At 33.4% G+C, this 25,358-nt stretch overlaps 4 protein-coding genes across 4 annotated transcripts; 1 reads left to right on the top strand and 3 right to left on the bottom strand.

Annotated features, from left to right (window-relative positions):
* Positions 1–8,364: 8,364 nt before the first annotated feature.
* LOTGIDRAFT_171635 (hypothetical protein) lies at positions 8,365–9,678 on the bottom strand (the record flags this gene model as incomplete). The annotated part of the gene is made up of 2 exons (XM_009047841.1): positions 8,365–8,466; positions 9,448–9,678. 2 exons carry the CDS (start codon positions 9,676–9,678, stop codon positions 8,365–8,367), a joined length of 333 nt encoding a protein of 110 aa, XP_009046089.1.
* Positions 9,679–11,389: 1,711 nt separating this feature from the next.
* Positions 11,390–15,266, bottom strand: LOTGIDRAFT_171636 (hypothetical protein). Its single transcript, XM_009047842.1, has 6 exons — positions 15,087–15,266; positions 14,051–14,220; positions 13,690–13,782; positions 13,041–13,171; positions 12,589–12,781; positions 11,390–12,378 (listed from the first exon to the last, which is right to left on the bottom strand). Exons 2-6 carry the CDS (start codon positions 14,196–14,198, stop codon positions 12,242–12,244), a joined length of 702 nt encoding a protein of 233 aa, XP_009046090.1. The 5' UTR covers positions 14,199–14,220; positions 15,087–15,266; the 3' UTR covers positions 11,390–12,241.
* A 2,816-nt stretch (positions 15,267–18,082) lies between these two features.
* LOTGIDRAFT_137784 (hypothetical protein) lies at positions 18,083–18,283 on the bottom strand (the record flags this gene model as incomplete). The annotated part of the gene is made up of 1 exon (XM_009047843.1): positions 18,083–18,283. A coding segment is annotated over one exon (201 nt), but the record flags the coding sequence as incomplete, so codon positions are not given.
* A 3,765-nt stretch (positions 18,284–22,048) lies between these two features.
* On the top strand, positions 22,049–24,144 carry LOTGIDRAFT_137805 (hypothetical protein; the record flags this gene model as incomplete). Its single annotated transcript, XM_009047844.1, has 7 exons — positions 22,049–22,108; positions 22,341–22,437; positions 22,663–22,739; positions 22,827–22,925; positions 23,083–23,198; positions 23,387–23,537; positions 23,896–24,144. Coding segments are annotated over 7 exons (849 nt in total), but the record flags the coding sequence as incomplete, so codon positions are not given.
* Between the last annotated feature and the right edge of the window lie 1,214 nt (positions 24,145–25,358).

Here is a 25,358-nt window from a genome sequence, read left to right on the forward strand (position 1 = left end):
GAAAAGTTGCCGACATTCTGCTCTTATAGGCCATATGGAGGGTAAACGTCCAGTACCTAACTTTGCCAAATAAACCGATTTGGCCCATGTTTTGGACTTTTCCTACTAATTAGGCCCCAAGGACTTGGAAAAACACTTAAAAGCTAATTAAAAACAGTTAGGGGAAACAATGGGCATTTCTTGTTACAAGGGACTGCAGCACGAAATGTGCTCATAATCAAATAAATTTTTATCTTGAAAAGTTACAAAGCTACAAAGCTGAAATTTGGCACGCATATGCACATGGGCCATGTAGATATTTAGAAAAAAACAGAGCTCAAAAATCTCCCATAGGGAAAAAGTTAGCTCAGGAAAAGTTGCCGACATTCTGCTCTTATAGGCCATATGGAGGGTAAACGTCCAGTACCTAACTTTGCCAAATAAACCGATTTGGCCCATGTTTTGGACTTTTCCTACTAATTAGGCCCCAAGGACTTGGAAAAACACTTAAAAGCTAATTAAAAACAGTTAGGGGAAACAATGGGCATTTCTTGTTACAAGGGACTGCAGCACGAAATGTGCTCATAATCAAATAAATTTTTATCTTGAAAAGTTACAAAGCTACAAAGCTGAAATTTGGCACGCATATGCACATGGGCCATGTAGATATTTAGAAAAAAACAGAGCTCAAAAATCTCCCATAGGGAAAAAGTTAGCTCAGGAAAAGTTGCCGACATTCTGCTCTTATAGGCCATATGGAGGGTAAACGTCCAGTACCTAACTTTGCCAAATAAACCGATTTGGCCCATGTTTTGGACTTTTCCTACTAATTAGGCCCCAAGGACTTGGAAAAACACTTAAAAGCTAATTAAAAACAGTTAGGGGAAACAATGGGCATTTCTTGTTACAAGGGACTGCAGCACGAAATGTGCTCATAATCAAATAAATTTTTATCTTGAAAAGTTACAAAGCTACAAAGCTGAAATTTGGCACGCATATGCACATGGGCCATGTAGATATTTAGAAAAAAACAGAGCTCAAAAATCTCCCATAGGGAAAAAGTTAGCTCAGGAAAAGTTGCCGACATTCTGCTCTTATAGGCCATATGGAGGGTAAACGTCCAGTACCTAACTTTGCCAAATAAACCGATTTGGCCCATGTTTTGGACTTTTCCTACTAATTAGGCCCCAAGGACTTGGAAAAACACTTAAAAGCTAATTAAAAACAATTAGGGGAAACAATGGGCATTTCTTGTTACAAGGGACTGCAGCACGAAATGTGCTCATAATCAAATAAATTTTTATCTTGAAAAGTTACAAAGCTACAAAGCTGAAATTTGGCACGCATATGCACATGGGCCATGTAGATATTTAGAAAAAAACAGAGCTCAAAAATCTCCCATAGGGAAAAAGTTAGCTCAGGAAAAGTTGCCGACATTCTGCTCTTATAGGCCATATGATTGTATACGAATTTAGTCCGTGTCCGTGCTATTTTTAGAAAACCTCTTTCTGCCTCACGTTTTGGAATTTAGTCCGTGTCCGTGCTATTTTTAGAAAACCTCTTTCTGCCTCACGTTTTGGAATTTTTAATGCCTATATTTGAGTTATTTTTTGTCTAGATTCTGATTTTGATGTCTGAAATTGCATTTTCTTTCATGTTTTGTGAGATATTGATAGATTTTATACGCGGAAGGATAATTCTAATAATACATGTTGTGGTTTAATGAGCAGTCCAAGTCATCCGCTTGTTGTTATCCTGTTATGGTCTACTTAGCACTTTTGTTTGACTTTACCTTAGTTCAAAATTTTTATTGTCATGATAGGCCTGGCTTTCATGTGACATATTGGAATGTTTTCAACGAGATATCGAGCCATGACTGAACCCACGTAGGCCTAAGTTTTTTTTTAAATTGCTATTGTTCAAAAAGATGTGAATTGATTTTGAGTGAAATATTCAGGATAGGCAGAAATAGGGCTAAATTACTAGTTCAACATTTGCTAAAAAAGGGGGGGGGGGTTGTTGGTGGCAGTCTTGTGTTTGACACACTTAAAGTGATACTACGTACTACGTCTTAGAATTAACAAAAATTTTAAGTATAAGAGTCAGTAGATATACCTGGTGTCATGAATAACATATCAGGATCCTTATATAATCCGATAGATCCAAACAACTTAGTAATTATCCATAAATAGATTAAGCGTTTTTCAATTATTACTTAGTTTTATAAATTTTCCAATTTTCCAGATTTTACAGGGATCTTGTTGTAACTGTATGACACCAGGTAAGCTAATTGATGTATATATACTCTTATTGGCCATTTCGAGAACTTAAATCTTATATTCATTTTAAGACGTAGTATCAGTTTAAGTTGCCAGAGTGGAGATGTGAAGGAGAACATATTTTCTTTTCATTCGCATTTTCAGAGACAATAATACATTTTTTAACTGGCATGGCATAACATCATTGAGAATACGAATGATCTACATCCTGCAAAATACTTTGTAAGTCCAATTGTCTTTTATTTTTGGTGGCAGTCTTGTTGTTGACTTTGACATTTAAGTTGTCAGAGATGTAAAGGAGATGTAAAGGAGAACTTATAATTATAAACAAGACTAATTTTCTTTTCTTTCTCATTTTGTTTTCTAATACATTTTTTAACTGGCATGGCATAACATCATTGGGAATACGAATGATCTGCATCATGCAAAGCACTTGGTAAGTCCAATTGTTTTTTTTTTTTTTTTTTGTTTTTTTTGTATCCACTTAGTATTTTATGTTTCGAAAACTCATGAATTTTAAGAGAGAAGCTTTGTTTCATTTTCCCTATGGTACTCTGATTGTACAGTGATTGCAAAGTTTTAAAAGACAGTTTTCTCCCTAAAAACTCTGCCTTGGTCTCTTTGGCCTTCTTTACCCCTGTTTTTCCACTGAACATGTCATCAGTAAAATTAGCCATGTAACATTGTCGAAATGGAGATTCACCAAGGTTCGTGCCAGCTAGTCTCTCAACTTTCCACATGGGATGTAAAATGTTCATAGCTTCTTCCATACCAGTTGCTTGTGTCGGAAATCCATCCCGTGCAAAGACAAATCTTTTTCCCAATTTCTTTCTCAGATAAAGGTGCATATCTGTGTAGAATTCCTGTGGATCCCTTATCTCAAGGACAGTTAACATCAATGCCTGTAAGCCACATACCTGTCCAACACATTTTCTTTGCAACACAACACTTATGATATAATTCTTATCCGCGTTTGTCTCACAAGCAATGCCAATTGATTGAGATTTTTCCTTGGCTAGGTTATTTACTGTGTTCTATGGTGTGACAATTGTATCGACCATCCAAACCCACATTTATGGTTCTTGTGTTAATGTTTTTCACCTCTTCCACCTTCTTCCGCATAATCTCATTATTCAATTCGGTTGTTTTGGTACTAAAGTAATTTAATAATTTAAGTCATACCACTAATAGCTGGAGGGGGAATGCCTACGTCTGCCATTACAAGCCTATTCCTTGAGCCTATTTCTTAAAGGCATGTCTTGCAATCCAGCTTGTAAGTAGATGTTTACTGCTGTGGCTTTCATACCGCTTTTGCCAGTTGTGACTTCCTTGTATAAATTCACTACAGTGGAAATGTATCCACAATTGAAGCAATTATTTCCATCCATCTCCCCTTTTGCTTTTGTATTGAAACTAATCACCCAAACTAAGTTTAAAGGGGCTTTCCGCTTTTTTGGAAACGATTTTCATTATCAAAAACGTAAATTATACCTGAAAATATTTCTAAAGTATGCTATGTATATTCATGTATTTACTTGATCAAACTGAATTTGTTTTAAAAGGGTTAATTAAAAACGGAGAGTACTAATTGTTAATTAAGCAGTCTACCTAGTTTTGCTTTATATGGATCAAAAATTTTAGTTTAAACTATAAAATTAACGTTGAAGATATATATCTCTACAATTAGGCGTTAATTTTACTTCAATTCAGTACAGTAGTTTTTTAACAGCTTCCAAAAACCATAACAGACTTACGTGAACATTTTAAATATCTTTGGCGTAAAAAAAAAGTAAAAGGTTTCAGGTACGTTAAGGGACTATATTTAAGTGTATAGTTTTCACAAATCTGACAAAAATTTGTTCGTCCCACACTACCAAAAAAAAAAGCGGAAGGTCCCTTTAACTCAGAGGTGGGCAACCTACGTCCCGCCAGTAATGTTCTTCCGGCCCACGAGTTGTCTATGTAATTATCTATGTAAATAGATTTATTTCTAAATGCTTTGCATTTATTGTACTAAAAACGTTCCTGAACATGCGTTTCATCACTTACGTTTTGCAAATTGGTGTGAACTTTTGATGTAACGTTCGATATTTGTTTGATCATGGTCTGCATTATGAGGATCGGTAATTGAACGCTGTTACTACGTTAGTACAATTACCCTTCAGCTTCACTTGTCAGTATTGGCGTGGAACAAACGGTGGAATTCCCTCATTTTGCAAAACCCATAGATGGTCGTGAAGTTTCTTGAGGATAGTCGTAGACGGGGACCTGGCAACCCTGATAAGTTCTGATACTTGCCCGAAAATCTCATCCAAAATCGGTTGAATACGGTAGGCCCTAACGGTAAGTTCTAAATTAGAAAAAAAGAAAATAATCTGCCAAAACAATTACAATAGTGATTCTCACGAAGAGTTTGAAAAACTCTTATAACTAGGTTAGAAATTCGGGCAACATCAGATATTTGAATGGAGAGTTCGTAATCTGTGTTATATTTAAATGGGGAATAAATAATTTGTATTATATATTTGTATGTTGGGTATGTAATGTGTATTATGTAAATGTTGAGTAGGTTTTATTGTAGTAAGTAATCTGTATCATATTTTTTGGGGAAGTTAGTAATTAGTATTGTATTTGAATTGTGATTAAGAGATTTCTATTATATTTATTTGGGGACTAAGTATTTTGTAATATGATTAAAATGGGGAGTAAGTAATTAGTGTTATATAAAATGAGTAAGTTATTTGGGTAACTTTTGAACTTAAACGGGAAGTTAGTAATCTGCATTATGTTTGAAAGGGATCCTTAATTTGTATTAATTTTGATTGGCGAATAATTAATGTATTTTATTTGGAGGGAGGGTTAGTAATCTGTATTATATTAAAATGAGTAATCTTTGCTATTTTTAAATACTGAGTTAAAAAATGTTTTAATTTTATTGGAAGGGGAAATAGAAATCTGTATTATATTTGAATATGGAGTAAGTAACCTTTGTTATTTTTATACGCCCACATGAAATGGGGGGCGTATATTGCCGTCACACATGTCCGTCCGTCCGTCCGTCCGCCAAGACACACATTCTTGACGGATTTTGAGTATGAGTGTTCGTAATCACCCAAGGATGAACCCTATTGAAAATCAGAAGAATCGAAAAATATTTAGTATGAGTTACTGCCATTGTTCTTGAAAACGCGTTCAATTTTTAGCTCGTAAACACTCTAGAAGGCACAATTCTTGATGGATTTTAACGAAACTTGGCATGAGTGTTCATAATCACACAAGGATGAACCCTATTGAAAATCAGAAGAATCAAAAAATATTTAGTATGAGTTATTGCCCTTGTTCTTGAAAACGCGTTCAATTTTTAGTTCGTAAACACCCTAGAAGGCACAATTCTTGATGGATTTTGACGAAACTTGGCATGAGTGATTGTTATCAACCAAGGTTTAACCCTATTGAAAATCAGAAAAATTGAAAAATATTAAGTATGAGTTATTGCCCTTGTTCTTGGAAACACTTTCAATTTTTAACTCGTAAACACTCTAGAAGGCACAATTCTTGGCGGATTTTGACGAAACTTGATGTGAATGTTTGTAATCACACCAGGATAAACCTATCGAAAATCAGAAGAATCGAAAAATATTAGTTTGAGTTATTGCCCTTTTTCTTTAAAACGCTTTCAAATTTATCTCTTAAACACTAAAAGGCAGGATTCTTGCTGGATTTTGACAAAACTTTGTTTTTCTATTCAGTCCCGCGCTAAAGATTGAATATTTGCCTTCTAAAGTTTTCACGAGCTAAAAATTGAACACGTTTTCAAGAACAAGGGCTATAACTCATACTCAATAGTATTCAGTATTGCCCTAAAGAATATTTCATACTGGTTATTGTTACTGTACTAAGTATTTTTATTCAAATCAAAGCTGCCAGTGGGCGTATATTACCTTGCCTGGCAAGCTATTAGGAGTAAGATATTTTCATTATATTGGAAGGGGAGATAGAAATCTGTATTATATTTGACTATGGAGTAGGTAATCTTTGCTATTTTTAAATATGGAGTAAGATATTTTCATTATATTGAGTAAGTAATCTTTGCTATTTTTAAATATGGAGTAAGATATTTTCATTATATTGGAAGGTGAGATAGCATTCTGTATTATATTAAAATAAGAAGTAAGTAATCTTTGCTATTTTTAAATATGGAGTAAGATATTTTCATTAAATTGGAAGGGGAGATATGGAGTAAGATATTTTCATTATATTGGAAGGGAAGATAGTTATCTGTATTATATTAAAATAAGAAGTAAGTAATCTTTGCTATTTTTAAATATGGAGTAAGATATGTTCATTATATTTGAATATGGAGTAAGTAATCTGTTATTTTTAAATATGGAGTTAGATATTTTCATTATATTGGAAGGGGAGATAGTATTCTGTATTATATAGTCAAGTATCCTAATTTTGTGGAAACCTATTATTCGTGGATTTCCGGAAAGGATTAATAATTTACATGAGCGACCTTGCGCGACCTCCGCATTAGTTTGTTTTGATAAACATGGGTTTTCACTACAATATTAGATAGTAGAATGAATCCAGTAGTTTCAAGCAACGTAAAGTGTAATAATGTATACTTTGACAAATACAAAATGGCGGATTTCACTTATTACCAAACGTCACCATTTTTTATCGCCCGAGTTTCCTTGTAATCCCAAGCGGTAATCGGAATTCCTAGTGTCGTCTGCTAGAATATATTCCAATGAATGAAGTCACGTGATCAACTAGCGAATTCTGTGTCAGCAGAAAATTTCTATGGAACACAAAGTGGACCATATTCTTATGTTGTTTCAGTGACTTTTAGCAATATATCACGCTACGTATCTTATTTTGTCAGTCACTATTTTATTTTAAAATCGTGGTTCTTTGAAGGAATTGTCATGAATATAATGAATTGATATTAAAGATAAATACGAAGAGAAGTTAATTATACCACCCGGTGTCCATACAACGTGTTTTTCGAGACTTATTTATAGATCAAACATTGTACACGAAAATAGGTGACGCATTCTGCTGCCGTTGCCGAGTTGGTTGCTCATGAAATATGGGTCAAAGTGAAGAATTCATAAAGAAAATCGAAATAAACCAATTTTAATTATTTTGTAGAATATCTGAGGAAATATCTAAGACATAAATTTTTTTTTTTTTCGTTTTTTTAACTTTTTTTGACGAAATTCGGTGTTGAATCCTTATATCCACGAAAATAGGTTACACCACTGTATATGTAAAATAAGTTCTTTTATTTATTTGTAGGCTTTTACTGTGTTATTCAAAACATCGAGTTGGTGGAGTAAGGTTAAGAATTTATCTATCTATAGCCTACTAGCTTTAATATTGTACGTTCTCACCAAATATCAGTAAGTTATTTTTCAATAAATCAATAAATGTCCATATTTGGTTATAAGCGCATAGAGACGCGTGTTGTAATTAACCTAGCATATATATATTTGTATCCCAGCTATTTTAGTGGTAACTGATCTTTATACTGTTACTGGTGTGCAAGTCTACCAAATAAATATTTACGTTGCCGTTAATTTATCAATAGTCTCCATACTCGTTGAAAAGTGGCCCCCGACTCACCTGCAATAAAAGCTCAGGAAGACACCAAGAGTTCAGTCTGAACTGGCTACATCAGTCGACAGAAGGACGTTTGATCGTGGCACTGAATTTCATCTATTCTTTATTTCCAGGAGGATTGAAAGCAGTTATGTATACCGACACACTGCAAACTGTCATCTTGGTGATCGGTGCTACCATCTCAGCAATAGTCGCCAAGTATTGATTCTGGATTATTTCAACACTGTGGATTAACATCAAAATCATGATTATGCACTTAACCAATAAGAGAAGCTTTATGTTTTATGACCAAAGTTATCATCATTCGGTTTCCATAACCGTCTTTAGTGTTGTATTTCATCAAAACTGACGCATTATGACGCAAAGCAACATGGGTCTTATGACGCAAAGCAACATGGGTCTCGACGGGCTTATCAGGTTGAACACATATATCCAATGTAACAGTTTATTATGAAAGTATAAAAAGGACGCATCGCATTTACTCAAACAATATAACATTCATATCTAATACTCGATCTAGACCATATGTACTAGTCGGACAAGACGAATAAGGACAAATAAGTCGAATAAGCCGTGAAAACTGAAAAAATACAAAATAATCATTTTGAATAAGCTTATCGAATGAATACACAAGGTTACACCGAAAACGAAATAGATATACAATTAATAAACTAATAAAACCTCCATGAGCCTTTGTAATTACGCCAATTTCGCAGCACTTGGCGCACTCAAGAAAAATATCAGAAATCGGAAACGGAATAATCGAATATGTATACTTCGATATCGCAATTAAATCACGTATTCACACTGGAACGTTGACTTCGAATCGGTGGATACTACAGCAGCTACAGTGACAAAAACAATAGTAGATTTACACGTTTACCATTCGTTTCACGGTACGTCTCTGTTATGGCCTTCTTTATTCCCTCATAGTTTGGTGCGTTGTGTTAAATGTGGATCCTTATCCAGATCTGTTTAGGAGTACAAAGCCACAGGCCATTCTTTTACAATGTAAAATGGTAAAAAAATTGTAAGTGTCTATTTTTCAGTTAAAGTATAATATATTCCTGGAGAGCCCAACCTGCACAAACATCCATTTGAAACAGCTCCAGATTGGCAGGTCGGGTGCTGGGAGGTTTACCACAGCAGTTTATTTATCACTACTCAACTGAGGTAATTTTCTAGAAATTGACTTCTCCGTAATTATTTTTAGATGAAGTAGCATGCACATCACCAGAAAAATGTCAAATTATTTGTGGTAACGAAGCTGGCTGTAGCAATGTATCTTATCCTTTATTAGTTATACGACTTTTACCTAATGGTGAGTAACTTACATAGTATTTTACATACCGGGTCATTCTTTAGATAGAACAAAAGGAGAACCTGTGAATTTAAATAGCGCCTTCAAGTTGAAACAAGTAAAAGGCAAACCAGAAAGCTTCATAAAAACAAAAATAAAACTTTCTTAATGGTTAAACCATCCCGGTTTTCAGCTTTATTTCGTACTCCTCCTTACAACTAATTCAAAGTAATACCTGTTAATTGGCGCATGGTCACTCACAGATATTCTTTTAGGACTGTGAGGTCTGATGCTTTCAGCGTTGTTGGCAGCATAGATGAGCTCTCTGACGTCCGTTTTCAACAGTGCCAGTAGTATGTTTACTATGTGGGGAAGAAGTCGAAAGAAAGCATCAGAAGCTGAATTGACTGGTGGTAGTCGTTTGCGTAGTGTAGCGTAGCGTAGCGTAGCAAACGCCATAAAACGGAAAACAGAGAGCCTTTTAGGGGACATATTGGTTGTAGTTTTGTCGTTTACCGACACTTGTATAAGAAGTTTACTATCCTGCTGTCCAGATTTAAAACCTCTGATACTCAGTATAGTCCATTTCTCTCAATTTGCCATCATAATTTCCGTGGCATGTGTCAATATAATAGCTATTGTAAGTTTTTGACGAAACCACGGCAACCAGAGCAGGTAAGAGAATGATATTATTTACATCTGTGTTGTTCTTGTCATTAACAACCTAATATTAGCGCGGTTCCAAAAGTTCTGACTGGGCTTTGTATTTGAATAAGAGACACTTTAGTTTATATTTACTCGAAGGTCTCTTGCGATAATGAAGTCATAAGGTTTTTTTTAATTATGGAATTGCATGAAATACACTGACGTTAGAAAGGTAGTGTGGGAATGTGTTTTAATTTGGGACATCCTGGGATAACATTTTATTTCAGCTAAGAAAAGTTACTTTGTGGACTAGACATGATTAACAAGAACAAGAGATATCGGACACGGAAGACGAAGATGATGATAGTCAGGACGAGAGGGAGTATACTTAGTCCAAATAAGAATCCCAAGCTACTAGTTCAACAGATCGTAAGGGTGATTCATCAATATCAACACCGTTAAATGGATCTTGTGTAAATGTGGTTGTGAGCACAAAAACAACGGGGAGTCTTAAATTCAACTGATTAAACAAATGTCTTAATTAACAACTGTCAGAAAAATAGGTCCTGTTTAATGAAAAAGCATAATATTAAATTACCTTTACGATAACTAAATTAATGTTGGATATCACCGTAACTTTCGTTTTGTTCGTATCATGTAACTCAGTGACCTTAAAACCCCACACCCATAGATTGTACACCGTTTGTCTCTGGTGAATTGCCAGATACAGTAATGTTAATAGTCTTAAAGTATGTGATCTGTCTCAATTGCAGAAGTTTTACAACCAAGGTCATGTAAGAGGATACTCGTGAACTGGTTATGTACAACATACACTAAAACTGTTCTCCTTTCTTCTGATCAGAAAAGTAGGACGACATCCATTTCATTTTCATTTCTTTCTTCTGATGAGAGAGCTTCACTTCGGAAAAAGATGAGAAGTCTTAAAGAGGACTTGACATCTGAAAGCGTTGTTAACAGTCTGACTAAAGGATTGTGTCGACTTTTTTCCTTCTGGGATTTTACGGTTAAAAATGTCCCTTACAAAAATTGATCATTAATTTCTTTAAAGATGCTTCCCAATCCTTTTCATTTTTCGTGTGAATAAAATATTTACAAAAACAAAAATTACAGGTAAATTAAAAGTCTCCATGGTGATTCGATCTTCCAACTCTTGAACTTCCTATGAGACAACTTAAATTTGTTTTAGAGAAACTGATATCTTCTAGCACCTAGTAGGTATAAATTGACGAGACGTCTAATACTTTTCAAATTTACATAACTCTAATTTTGTTGAATGTCGAAGCAATTAATTTGCTTCCCAAACATGCTCGTAGCTAGAGGGGTTCCAGGGAGGGGCTCCCCACTGAAAAATTTAGATGACTTAAAGAGTTGAGACCCCCTTCAAAAAAAAAAATGTCAAGCAGAATTCAAGAACCAGATGTTTTATGGCAAGTCTGCTTTCATAATATGAAGTATGACTTTGTATATTTTCAATGTGTAATCTTCTATCTGATTGAAGCTTTTGAATACAATACATGTGATGTAAAAACAAAATAAGCAGTTAGTCAATATTTAACGTTTTAAAAGATTTAATACAATAACAAAGAAGACAAAATAAAGATATATGAAAAAAAAATTGGGCCCCAAAGGTGGGACTCTAATGCTTTGTGATTTTGTGGTGCTACTATATGTGTCCATGGATTAGGTAAACAAACAATATTCAGCATGCCAATTTTTTCAGCTATGTTCCATAATTTCAATTACCACATGCAACTTGCTAGTAAACTTTAAATTATGATTCACCTTATGGTATCAGTTGTCTACAAATAGTTCTTAGTCAAAAGGAGATATGCCTTTTAAATGCATGAGAATAACCAAGTTAAGGGCAATGATTAATTTTCACTTCTAAAATTACATATCACATACCAAACACCATCACCATATTTCATAGTCTAAACATCTGCCTCTATTCCAGCCTTGGATAGATATTTTGACAGTTTTTAGCTGGAATAAGGTCCTAATTGGGGGATCAGTTCCATACCTCCACCAAAAACTTTCAAAATAGCTATCAGAGGCTTGAATAGAGGTAGAGGTTTCTGTCTACATATTTCAGTGCAGTTGATTGAAGAGCTGTCCATAGTTCCTGCCGGGATAGTTTTTATATTCAATATTTTCATATGTTTTTTTGATTCAATATACCAAGCCTAATTCTACTTTTTCATTTAAAGTATAGTGTGTTCTCACCACCACAATATTGTTACAGGTAAATATTTTGTTTGAATTTGTGGTTTGCAAACCCATAATTAATTGAAAGAAACCTAATCTCTACATTGTCATTCATATTTACATGCCATGTCCATTTCACTTTATAGCATTAAAGTTAGGCTTGGTATTACACACATACAACTATTTAAACCATTCTATGGATTGTATCTATGTCTTTCTGAGATCGTAGATTAGATAAGTTATTCCACCATTTATAAAGGAATGTTTCAACTATTAGTTTAAACCATGGTGTAATCAACAAACCATTCTGTTCACTTGTTTCTATAATTTAATTAAATGCATTCAGAAGTTAAAAATATTTTAAGAACATAATGATGATAAAAATGTGTTTCATAACAAAAATAGAAGTAATGTGTTTCAGAAAAGAACAGAAATAAAGGTAATTTATAACAGGAATAAATCTTTTTTGATTCATAACAGAAATAAATGTAACTATGAAAGTATTAAAATTAACAGTGGAGCAAGACATACCTATTAATTTTTTGAGTTCTATCTGTGAAACATATCTATGACTCTTCACTTCATTATAGTTGGGTTTTACATCTACATCTTTTTGAATAAATAAAATATAATCTATTTCATGTTCACCCCATTTCCCATCATATGGAACATTGTCAGCTTTATATAATATTCTAGTTATATACTGGAAGTCTTCTAATGGTACCTTAAAGAGATTGAATATAATACTGCACCAGGTGATATATGACTTGCCAAGGCAACTGTAATAATACTGTGACAGGAGCCTTTTCAGTACAACTTATGCCACTCAGAAGCTGGTAAAATTTTTTCAGGTGAGTCAAGTCATCATAGATAACATTTATCTTTATACAGATAATAATCATCAGCTTTGAAAAAGGTGGTGAAATACTGTACTGTATAAGAAATTCAGCTGATCTTCCTCTTCCTAATGGTATATGACTTACCTGTTGTGGTACTATGCCTAATTCATGTTGTAACTTTCTTTGAGCAGCACGTCTAACTCCTATAGCTTTCAGTTCATCTACTTCACCCTCTCTGTTTAATGGATGACTACAGCAAGTATTTGTGAAATGATCTGAAATATGATTTTTGCTTAAAATCGAACAAAACCCAATACCGGTATAAGGAATGTATAAAAAAAAGAGTTGAATATAAACTACATAGATCGTACAGTTTCATGAAACAAGCTTATTATTGAGCTATATATTAATCCTTTTAACAGATCTACCTGAATAAAAATGAATCTTGCCCTTTAATGAGACATGCACCATTTTTTTTACAAATCATACCTTAGTCTCAGAAACAGATATTTTTTAGATAAGCCAATGAGTAGTAGTGTTCACAGCTCACCATCTAAATTTGAGACTTCAAATCCCTGTGTGGCCAGAAAGTTAAAAAGTTGAGTTGTCTTTTACTTGAGACACTGCCATAAATAGTAAAGCCAAAAGACATCATTTGTCATCATTATGAATATATTCATTTTAAAGGCAATACCTTGATAATAAGAATGAAGAATAATTTCCAAGGTAGAGATATTTTTTAAGGAATTGTGTGATTTTCTTACAGTCACAACATTATGGTTATAAAAGTTACCTGGAAATGTGATTTTCTCTGTGGATCTTTGTTGTAATAATAATTCACCTTTGGTATTAAAGAGGAACACACTAAATGCTCTATGTAACATACCTGAAAAGTAACTTTAAACATTTATTTTCTAAATATTCTCACTCTAAATAGCTTTTTCAGATTTAGCCACTATACAATTTAGGGATATTTTCATTTATTGATCATTTTCAGAGAGATATTAAATAAAATTTCATTCAAATCTAGATCAAATAGTGATCTCGTCCATGTTAATTCAATGTGACAAAGTCAACATCTATAAGATATTACTGTCATAAGCAAATATGTGCAGAGCTTAATGAAACTCATTAATTCAAAACATTTAACCTACCATTATTAATATTTTCCATCAGATGACATTCTTTTTTAGAAGCAGAACCAGTATTTTTATCATTTTCATCAACTAGAATACATTCCTCTTGCATCAATTTAACTTGAGTTTCATCCAATCCAGCTAATACATTATCTGTGTTGGACATTTTGATTTGAGTGCTGCTGAAACTAAGAACAATGCATAAATGAATAGCATTATGAAGTGACTTGGTTCATTTTCTCTGGAAAGAAAGACAGGAATAATCAGCTATATGTAACACTAATGACCTCCAAAAAGTAGAGGCACTGGAATCAAAATATTTCATGCAATTCTCACCATTTCGCAGACAACAATTTGACTGAGTCATTTGTCATTATCATGTAAAAAGTTTTCATTTTCAAAAACGTCATAAATTATTATTATTTGGAAATATTTCTAAAGTATGCTATTGATATCTATGTATCTACTTGATCAAACTGAATTTGTTTTAATAGGGTTAGTTAAAGACCGAGAGTACTAATATTGTTAATTAAGCAGTTTGACCTAGTTTTGGTGATTGGCTTTATAATGGCTCTATATAACTAGATACAATTATGCGTTTATTTAGTTCAAATCCATTCAGTAGTTTTCAAACAGCTTCCAAAAATCATACATAATGTTTTTGGCGTTTAGAAATTACCAGCTGGATTTATATAGTTTAAAACTTTCAGATACGTTAAAAGCCACATTTCTCTAGATTTTGGTGTATAGTTTTCACTTACAAAAAAGTTGAATGTCCCTAAAAAGACAATACCTTGATAATAAGAGTCAAGAAAAGAAATAATGTGATGCTGATTTCCGACTTTGGGTGTAAGTAAAGGGAGATCAAGTAATCAATAGACTTTGCAGCCACCAAAGCTGAACTAAGTATGCACATAGTGACATGCATGTTGCAAATGTAGTTGAAACACAAATGAAACTACATATTGGGCTCTCCATTTACTGAGAAACTCTACACCTCCAGAATAATGCAATAGATATAGATGGAGCCACAACAAATGCCTTGTTTACTTACCACTTGTGGTATGGTGCGCGAAAATATCCCAACTTTGACTGGCTTGATCTGGCTATAAGTGAGGCACTAATCTGACTAATTGTTCTACAGATGGCGACAGACATGACCAACCTATTAAATCAATCGCCTGACAGATTTTCTTCCACATGTGTGGACATTTGTTATGGGCTGATGTAGTCACCATCATTCAGGCCCTTTATTGCTTGACGAAAAAGTCAATTTACGTCTTGTAAACCGTGAAATGGTATTTTAAAATACATCATATTCCGTTGTTTGTAAACGAAATAATAATACTTTTTCACAAAAGAAAAATTCATTTTGTCAAAAAAAAAAAAAAAGTAATATGAGGTACATACCATGGTAAGAAATATAGTTGATTGGCAGTAACATATTTTAACAATATTTTTCTGTTATAAGTTTATTTGAAGACAAAAAATACTGAATATCTGAAAAAAAATCTCTGATACTTACTTAAACTTATTAAGTATTAATATTTGATAAAGAAAAACAATTACTATTTAGAAAAGAATATTTAATAATTAACATTCATTTTCTGTCACACAAATACAATAAGATACGTATAGTAACGTAGAATAAATTATTAAAGATGAGTTTCCTTATTTCTTTTAGCTATTTGAATAATTGGTGTTTCTTATGAATTAGCATACGTATTCTTAATCATATCATTATGAGTCCTTATTGCATATAATTAAGAGTCTGTCCATGTCCATGTGTGTACAGTCTGGATAAACAAAAAAAAAAAGACTTTTTGACCTTCCTTGATCGGTCACTCAGTGGAATTCTGTTGTTAATTATCCTCTTATTTAGCTAATTATGAATTAATTACAGACATGTGAGACAAACTGGTATTTTTCCAAGTCATAAGAATACATGTACCTCTACTTTGTATTCATATGAGTATTAAAATTTTCATTTTCATATTTAGTAACAGTAGGCTACCTTGTACTAAAAATTTGATATTTTTAAGAAAAGACAAATTTGTGTCTTATGGTGCGTGCACATGAACTGTCTTGGTCTGCCATTATTGTCGCCGACTAGAGCTTTGTCAAGAGTTTAACCAACCCTCTGCAGGTACACAAGGAAACAAAAAGTCTCCAGTCAGTCAGTTTCCACTATTTCGATAATCTTGTGCGGATCATGCATATAAAAGGAAAATGAATCTGGATGATGAGGATAAAACGATCGGCGACAAATATTAAACTGGTTTGATAATAAAAAAAATCAGTGACTCCCTTAGTTTTAAACTTAGAAAGACAGGGATAATTATGCATTCACATACATGCATTCTGTATTTTGATGATCAGTATTTTCCATATAATAGTCCATGATATAAATGGACCACAGTACATTAAAATCCTGCCTAAATTTCAACTCATGAAATAAATTTCACCAGCTGATGTTCCAATCATGAACGTATTATGTTGAGGATGGCGGTCTATAGACATAGGATGCATTCCATACGGAAAATCATTACGTAACATCTTAAAGTCACCATTTTCATTCAAAATATGTATTCCATGATTCCAATCTGTAACTAAAATATTTCCATCTCTATCAGTAGCCACTCCCCAAAATTCACTTTTTGGTTTTCCCGAGACATAGGTATATTTAATATCCCCGTCTTTGCTGAGAATCTTAACAAATGAACCGTGATCAGACACTATTATATCACCATTTGTATTTTGAGTTACAAACATCGGTTGAACAAATAAAGGCAAGCCATCTTTAGACTTTTTGATGATCCGCTTGAGCTGGCAGTCCTGACTGAAACAGTAAATACAGCGATCAAACTGGTCACAAACCATGAAGGAACCATCTTGATTACTACAAACACCTCTTGGGCTAGTTAATCCTTCAATTAATACATCAGAAATTTGAAAAGTTTGAGCTAAATTTCTTTGGTAAATGGTAATTTTTCCAGATCCCAAGCAGCTTTCCATGCTAGTAAGTATAACTTTGTTTTTACTTATATGTGTTACTCCCCAGAAACATGTTGTAGAGGTCTGTGATCTCAGCCCTACATCAATCATTTTAGAATCCATGAAAAGCAAAACTTTGTCATTTGACACAACTATATAATGTTTATCATCCAAAACTGAGAGTCCAGTTATCTGATTTCCATGAGTGCATTGATTCATCTTGCATGTTACTCCCTCACCAACATATGGTAAGGAGATGCCTGGGTTGGAACGCAAAAATATGTTTCCAAAAGCTGTACCAGACTCCTGTAAATTATCATTCTTATAAACAGCTTTATATTCAATGATTGGAACATCTGAAGCATTCATGGAATTGTCAAGGGATCTGTAGTCACCTGTAATGAGTTCTGCAGCTTTTTCAAGATCATCAATCTCAGAGCCTTGAAAACATGTTGGTTCTTTCTGCAAATTCTCATATAAATCTATCAGGCCACAAAGTCTCTGGTGCACCTTCTCCAGATCAATCATAGATTGATCAATGTCTCTTGATATTCCAGAATATTTCAAGTCTAATTGCTGTAGAAGACCATTCTTCTGTTTTTCATTTGCGTTCTGAAGTGCTTGATACCTCTTTTTTATTTCAAAGCCGACTTCAGCTTTAATTTCAGATGTTGTGTATAAAGCTGACTCCAGTGAGGCCATTCTTACCTCAACGTCATCTCTCATGGTAGCAATTTTTAAACATTTCTCTTTGACCAAAGATTCAATGAATTTGTAAAATTCACTGACTTCCATCAATGAATGTGATTTTGTGGCTTGTAGTTTTTTATGTCCACGAGTACAGGGTTCACATAACCAAACAAAACAAATTGGACAATATGAATCAGATCTTCTATCTTCATCACAGAGCTTACAGAATTTACTAACAGATGTTGGAAACCCTATTTCAACTTCAATATTTCTGAATTCTTTCACATTGTTAAAAAATGTGAGCATGTCACCTATCATTAGATGCTTTTGTGAATCCATTTTGTTTCCATGAATAGCTATATTTGTACGACAAACTGGACATGGAAATGAGTTAGTAAATTTCCTTTTTTGAATGTAAGCTGTCAGACATTTTAAACAGAATGTATGCTGACATTTCAACTGATGTGGATCTTCATAGGTGTCTGAACAAATGATACATGTCAAATAATCTTCAATAACTTTTTGTTTCAGGCTGGTGACAGTTTGATTTTCTTGTTTTGCTGCCATCTCTAGTAAGCTTATATGGTTCTGAAATTTATAATAAAGATCATTTTGAAAAAGTCCATAAATTGAGAGTGTTACCGTCTCCTGGTCTTATACTGAGATGATGAAAAAGACACATTAACATGCTCAAATCAACTATTTTTAATCTCAAAATTCTTCCATGACTCTTGGCATTTCTATCTAAAGCCAGTAAAGGCCTAGGTTACTTACAAATAAAATATTACTGATGTTGACAATGGAATTAGCTTTATAATCAAAACTATTCGATAGAGTTTGTGGATATATTTCCTTTCAGGTTCAGATATGAGGTCATTTTTATGTTTTATCAGTCTAACGTCTCATGATGACATGTTTTCGTCAATGCAGTTATCAAAATTGTCATTTCAGATGTTGAAAAATCTTTAATATCCTGAATTAGAAAATTCGACAATTTTATAATAACAAAAACAAGTAAAATTTGAATTGTCAAGGTCAAGGTCACATATTTTTCGGATTGGATGGAGAAACGAGAAGTTAATTTATCAACTTCTGATTGGTAACTAAAAACCCACAAAGAATCAATTGATTTCAATAACCACTCTCCATTTCTTATATTTTTGTCAAAATTAATGCATGACATACGCTATGAAATGTTTCTGCTAGTAGAAACTTCCAATGCTAAATTTAGTCCGTAATTTGATATCAACATGGCAGCTCTAGTTCCTCTAGTGTGAAATATTAAATGATTTCACCATAAAATGACATATTTCGTTAATATATAACATATATACTTCGAAAATACCTATAAATTAATAAAATGGATTGGTACATTAAGCGATTTGTTTAGATAAGTATGTGAATTTTGACTACAAACCTAGTCAGGCATGATTGTTGGGGAATTGACTGAGAGACCAGGGGCAGGTAGCTGTAGTGGTGGTGGTTGCCTGTCACACGTTTCATTTAAGAATTTGTTTCAATCTGATGATACAGTGGTGTAATCTATATTTGTGCATATAAGGATTCAACACCGAATTTAGTCAGATTTAAAAAAAAGGAAAATTTTGTTTCCTCAGATATTCTATAACATAATTAAGATTGGTTTGTTTGATTTTCTTTATGAATGCAAAATGTGTCACCTATTTTTGTGTAAAATAATTGATCTATAAATAAAAAGGAAATATGGCCAATAAAAAATTGTGACATTTGGTAATAACTTAAATACATTAATACATTTTACCTTGCTTGAAACTACTGGATTCATTCTACTAGATGATATTGTACAGAGAACCCATGTTTTTTAAAACCAGCAAATGCGGAGGTCACACAAGGTTACTCATGAGAATTATTAATTTTCTGAAAAATAGATTGGCACGAAATTAGGTTACTTGACTGTACAACCTTTTTGGTCCATTCAACACCATCGAGAAGGAAAGGAGCAAAGTTTGGGTCTAGTGACAATGTGTATTGAAGGTTTTGTCTCCATGCCTCGAAAGAGGTGATATTTTCATGCTTTGTGAGACTCCATTGTTTTGGAGCTCTTATATTTGCTGTCGTGAAGACTATTTATTCTGAATTAGTCACAACTTCCGAGATAGTCGACTCATCCAGATCTCTTTTGATCAAAATGTTGTTAACGATTGACAGATTGAACAAAATAAGTAGTTCGTAGTTCGTGGCAATCCTGCCACCACGCCCATCAATATTAACACACTTTTGGATGATGAATTCACAGGTTTAATCACAAAATAAAGTAATAACAAAACGCCGCTTTTACTTGAGCGGAAGCCAGTAAAAGTAAACAAAACTATCACGTGATACAAATATTTATGCGCGAAATATAAACCAATAAAAATATGCCAGTAAAACTACTGGCGCTAGAAAAAGATATGATATCTATTCCTGTAGATATCAATAGTCAATACGTCTTGTATATCATTGCAATATTATTGACGTATATTGTAATCACCCCGTCGGCCCGTCTGTCTGTCCGTCGGTCGGTACGTCCGTCCTTCGGTCCGTCCGGACGTCAGTTCGTCCGTCCGTTCACATTTGGCTCGTGCTCACTCTACAGGCTACAGTTCTTTATGGATTCTTTTGATTTTTATTTTGTATGTCAATGTTGTTATGAAGATGATCCCTATTGATTTTCGTGATGATCGGATAATTTTTCACCGAAATATCGCGTCTGACTTGACGTTTTTCTCTATTAGCTATTTTGTGCAACTCGTGCTCACTATACAGGCTACAATTTTTTACAGATTCTTTTAATTTTTATTTTGTGTGTCAATGTCATTATGAAGATGATCCCTATTGATTTTCGAGATGATCGAATAATTTTTCACAAAAATATTGTGTCTGACTTGACGTTTTACTCTATTAGCTATATTGTGCAACTCGTGCTCACTCTACAGGCTACAATTTTTTACAGATTCTTTTAATTTTTATTTTGTATGTCTATGTAGTTATGAAGATGATCCCTATTGATTTTCATGATGATCTATCGATTTTCATGATGATCGGATAATTTTTCACCGAAATATCGTGTCTGACCTGACGTTTTACTCTATTAGCTATATTGTGCAACTCGTGCTCATCCTACAGGCTGCAATTGTTTACAGATTCTTTTGATTTTTATTTTGTATGTCAATGTCATTATGAAGATGATCCCTATCGATTTTCGCAATGATCGGATAATATTTCACCGAAATATCGTGTCTGACTTGACGTTTCACTCTATTAGCTATATTGTGCAACCCTGTAGTCACTAAAGACTGTTTAATCATTTCTGACAGCTGCCAGTGGGCGTATGTTACCTTTCCTGGCAAGCTATCTTTGTGTAATATTCTTGTCTGAGCAAAATAAAAAGTTTTTTTAATTTTTTTAATATTTTTTAAGAGAATTGGAATATCAGCCTTAAAATAGAATTTCTTTGCATTGATAAAAATATGCTCTTTTGTAGTTTACATTGATAAGAATCTCATTGCCCTCCTAGAAATTTCAACCCTAAAAAGTCAAAAATTTTGGCTGAAAATGGGCCTTGTAAAAGCAAACATGAAAACAAAATGTGTGCTTATCTTTATATTTTTATCAAAGCAAAGACATTAAGACTAACAGTACTATTTTGAGACTTCTATTCCAATTCTCATAAAATAATAGAAAATATTCAAAAAAACTTTTTTTCTTTGCTCAGACAATAGCCATTCATGAGAATTAGATTTTGACACTAGGCTGAAATAAAAGTTGACCAATCTCGTAAATTTACGCCGAAATACAGACAGTAAAATATGTTCCAGAAATAAGGGGTTATATCAACTGCCAATTTAGAAACCATTTGTGTTGTAAGCCTTTTCTTTCTTCAGAATATTGCTTAAAATGGCAGGAATAATAAAGAAATTACCAAGAGTAAGATGTAATGATTACAGTGTTTGTATGTTATATGATAAAAAAGCTGCAGAAAACAAATTGAAAGGCCTGAGCTTGGCTGCTTGTAATATCTCCAGTGATTATGACACAATTGTCTCCATAAGTGATACAGAAAAAGGTATTTATTAAGTCAGTAATGGTAATATATATAAAAAAAGAAACAACTATTTATAACAAGTTATAAGCTTAAGGTTTTTTGGAGATCTTGCCTACCAGCTGGTTGTTTGCAAAGCCTGTATGTGATAATCTTGTGGATGCACTAACTGATGATGCTAGCAAGATCTCACAGTTATTGCAAAAGGTGGTAAAAAATAATTTTATGTATTATTACTAGATGTATCCAGTGAAACACAACTCAAATTAACAGTATCAGATAAGATGTACTGTAATTGTTGTGAATGTACATTTGAGGATCGAAAAGAACAGGTAGGCTTATGATTTTATTTAGGATTTTAATACATTTGATAATTAGTCATATATTCAAAATGTCCAGACACAACTGGCATGGCATAGGGATTTTGAATATTAGGAAAAGAAAACAAGTAGGCCAGTGTTAGGGTTTGGCCCTAAAATCACCTTACTGTACACAACAATAAACACAGCATCTTCCTTTCACCCTTTAATTATGTATTTATTTCATGAAATTGATTCATTTCAGGAGCAGCATTATAAATCTGATTGGCATAGATATAATCTTAGATTGAGACTAGGTGGCTTCAAGACAGTCAAAATTGAAGATTTTGAAAAAATAGCCAGTAAGTACTACCATTGGCTTCTTGTGAACATTTTAGAGACTACAGATTTGATGTGACCTGATAGAAATTCAGTCATATATATTTCATATTTTGTTGGTAGGGTTTTAGAAGCTAAATCTCAAAAGCACTGTGGGTGAATGCTAACCGGAGCAGAAAAGTAAGACATAAATCTCTAATTCATCAGGAATCAATGGCAAGATGTAAGTCATATTTTCCACTTATTAGATGATGTCTCCAGTATATCAGGATCAGAGGATGAAGGTGAACGTACTTCAGATGAAGAGACTGAATGTCAATCCAAGGTCAAGAGTAACCTGGCCTTGCCAGCACATGTCAAGTCGTCTGCTGCTAGTTGTTCAAGTGAGAGTGAAACAGAAAGTGTCACCAAGAAAACTAAAAATTCCAAACATCAAATGAATAAGATTTACCTGAAAACCAAAGATGGTGAATTGATTTCACTCTACAGATGTCTTCTTTACCATAAAAAGGTATTTTGCTATAACTCAGTGTCTTTTTTTAAATAAACAGAAAAAAATGAAAGAATGATTTATCTGTTAAGCCAAATATCTGTACATGTAATAAAGTTTTTATAGCAAATGTTTTAATATGAAATTTTGGATTGTAATTAAAGTCACTTTTTTTTAGAACAGATTAACAGAGCAGACTGACTTGATTGAAGAAATTAAAAAATTGCCTCAGAAAACAAATTCAGCCATTTTCATGTCTGCTGGTGGCCATTTTGCAGGAGCAATATATAATGGGTAGGTTACTTTACAAACTGACTAGAAACATTTTAGGAATCAAGGATCTTAGCTCAAACTGAAGTGATCACAACAAATGACCAAGCCAATCTCAGATAATTTCAGGTGGCAGTTACAGACGCAGTACTATGATATAATAATAGTAAATTAGTTTATTCAGTTTGCAATAACATTTCTTTATGTTTCAGAAAACAAGTTTTAACCCATAAAACTTTTCATCGGTATGTAGTGAGAGCTAAGAGAGGAACAGCTCAGAGTAGTAGAGATAGTCAAGGTGGTAATGCTCCCAAGTCTGCTGGAGCTTCATTACGAAGATATAATGAGGCTGCTCTTATACAGGTATCTTCAATTTGAAATCAAATTCAATATCTGGACTATTTATTTGGCTGTGTTTGTCAGTCAAGCTCTATCTGGTCAAGCTCTTCAAAGATTATATTTGATTTTGGTATCTATTGACATTTAGTCAATTTTTGTTATAATATGAGTTGATTGGAAACAAAATTCACATGCTGGAGTGATCAATAAGGGAAAACTTAGAAATTTCATTTTAGACTCTATTGCATCACCTTAAACACTTTTCTGCTGATTGAGTAGAACAGTTCCTTGCAATTATGAGAAAATTTACATATTACAACCAAGAAAAATTACAGATTATATGTTTGAAACTACAAGACTTACTGTTTTTTGTTTACTGTAGGAAATACAAGATTGGATAATGAATAATGGTGAGGTTATTAATACTTGTGACTTTCTCTTCCTACGAGCTCCTAGTTTTAATCGAAAGATCTTTTATGGTGGTAAAAACCCTCCATTTACCAAAGACGATGACAGAATTAGAGTTATACCATTCCCTACTCGAAGACCAACTTACAATGAAGTAAAGAGAGTATATGAAATGTTGTTTTCCATAGAATGTTATGGTAGGCATATTTTATACATCACATAGATCAGCAAGTAATGGCCACTTGGCAATTTATCTAAAATAAAAACAACCTTTTATTTCACAATGGTTAAACAGTGAAAGTGGTATCATTCTAAGATCATGTCAAGACATCTCCAATTGTTCTTTGGAATGGAAAAAATAATCCTATCTTAAAAATATAGCAACAGATGTACATGTAGGCTACCTGAGGATCTGATCTACCAGCTGGTCTTAGGCCTTTGCATTGATCTCACAACCCTTTGCATCTAAGATGAATAATTTAAAATCACCACACTTACACATAGATATTGTTATAGGCCAAGAAAGTGAGTTAAAGGATTCTATACCAATATCACCCATGAGACAGCTGAGTTCTGAAACAGGTCAGCTGGAAGTAGTAGAGGATGTAAATGGAGAGTCACCGAGATTTAAATCAGATTCTAAACTTAAAGGTGTCAAGGAGTCACCTGGTAGTAAAGATAGACAAAAAGGACAACTGAATCCAAAGTCTATGATACCAGGTAGTAAAATTTGTTTTTGGGGGAAAATTCCTCACCCGATATTAACGAAAAGTGTCGGGTTGCAATACCAAATGAGAAGGCTGCAAATCTCCCAACTCCCAGTACATTATGACTATAGTAGGGAATCTTTTTGAATTGAGCAGTAAAGCTGAGCTAAATGTTTCAATGAGAATCATAAAATTAGTCAGTTGCATAAACTCAAATTTATGGTTATGATGATTGTTGTATTATAGACAGTAATTAGTTACTTGTAGTTGTACTTTATGCAATATTCTGAATAACAATACATTGGTAAAGTTAATTGCAAAAATTATCTGTGGAATATTTCAGATCATCTGCAAGGTGAGGAATCTAGTGAATCAGAATTAATAGAAATAGATACAGTCATATCAACTGATGTGCTTAAAGAATATGACTGTTCCACCACTCCTTCTCGCCAAAAATCACCCAAAAAGAAAAGAAAAAACCCAAATAAACATCAAATTGAGCCTGATGAGGATATTTATGGTAAGTTTTTATTTACAACTTTCATATTTCTTTAAGTTAGTTACCTTCTTAGTGACACCGTCAAAAAACATGAGGGGTAATGTTGCAGTCTTGGCAAAACTTCTCTTCACACTGTATGCTCTTGCCCACCTTTTTTTGCCCAATCAGGAGGTAGTGATCTAGGTCTGTAGATTATTATAATTAATTTGTATTTTACAGAAATTCATTGTA

Source organism: Lottia gigantea (genome assembly GCF_000327385.1).
Source record: "Lottia gigantea unplaced genomic scaffold LOTGIsca_118, whole genome shotgun sequence".
NCBI classification, from domain to species: domain Eukaryota; kingdom Metazoa; phylum Mollusca; class Gastropoda; family Lottiidae; genus Lottia; species Lottia gigantea.

What these genes read in the sequence shown, in the direction of transcription:
- LOTGIDRAFT_171636 (XM_009047842.1), bottom strand. Translation starts at nt 14,198, where the DNA reads ATGTCCAACACAGATAATGTATTAGCTGGATTGGATGAAACTCAAGTT. An exon ending in GATGGAAAATATTAATAATG is followed by an intron (nt 13,783 to 14,050) that starts GTAGGTTAAATG and finishes GTTACTTTTCAG; the next exon opens with GTATGTTACATAGAGCATTT. An exon ending in TAGGCATAGTACCACAACAG is followed by an intron (nt 12,782 to 13,040) that starts GTAAGTCATATA and finishes AATCTCTTTAAG; the next exon opens with GTACCATTAGAAGACTTCCA.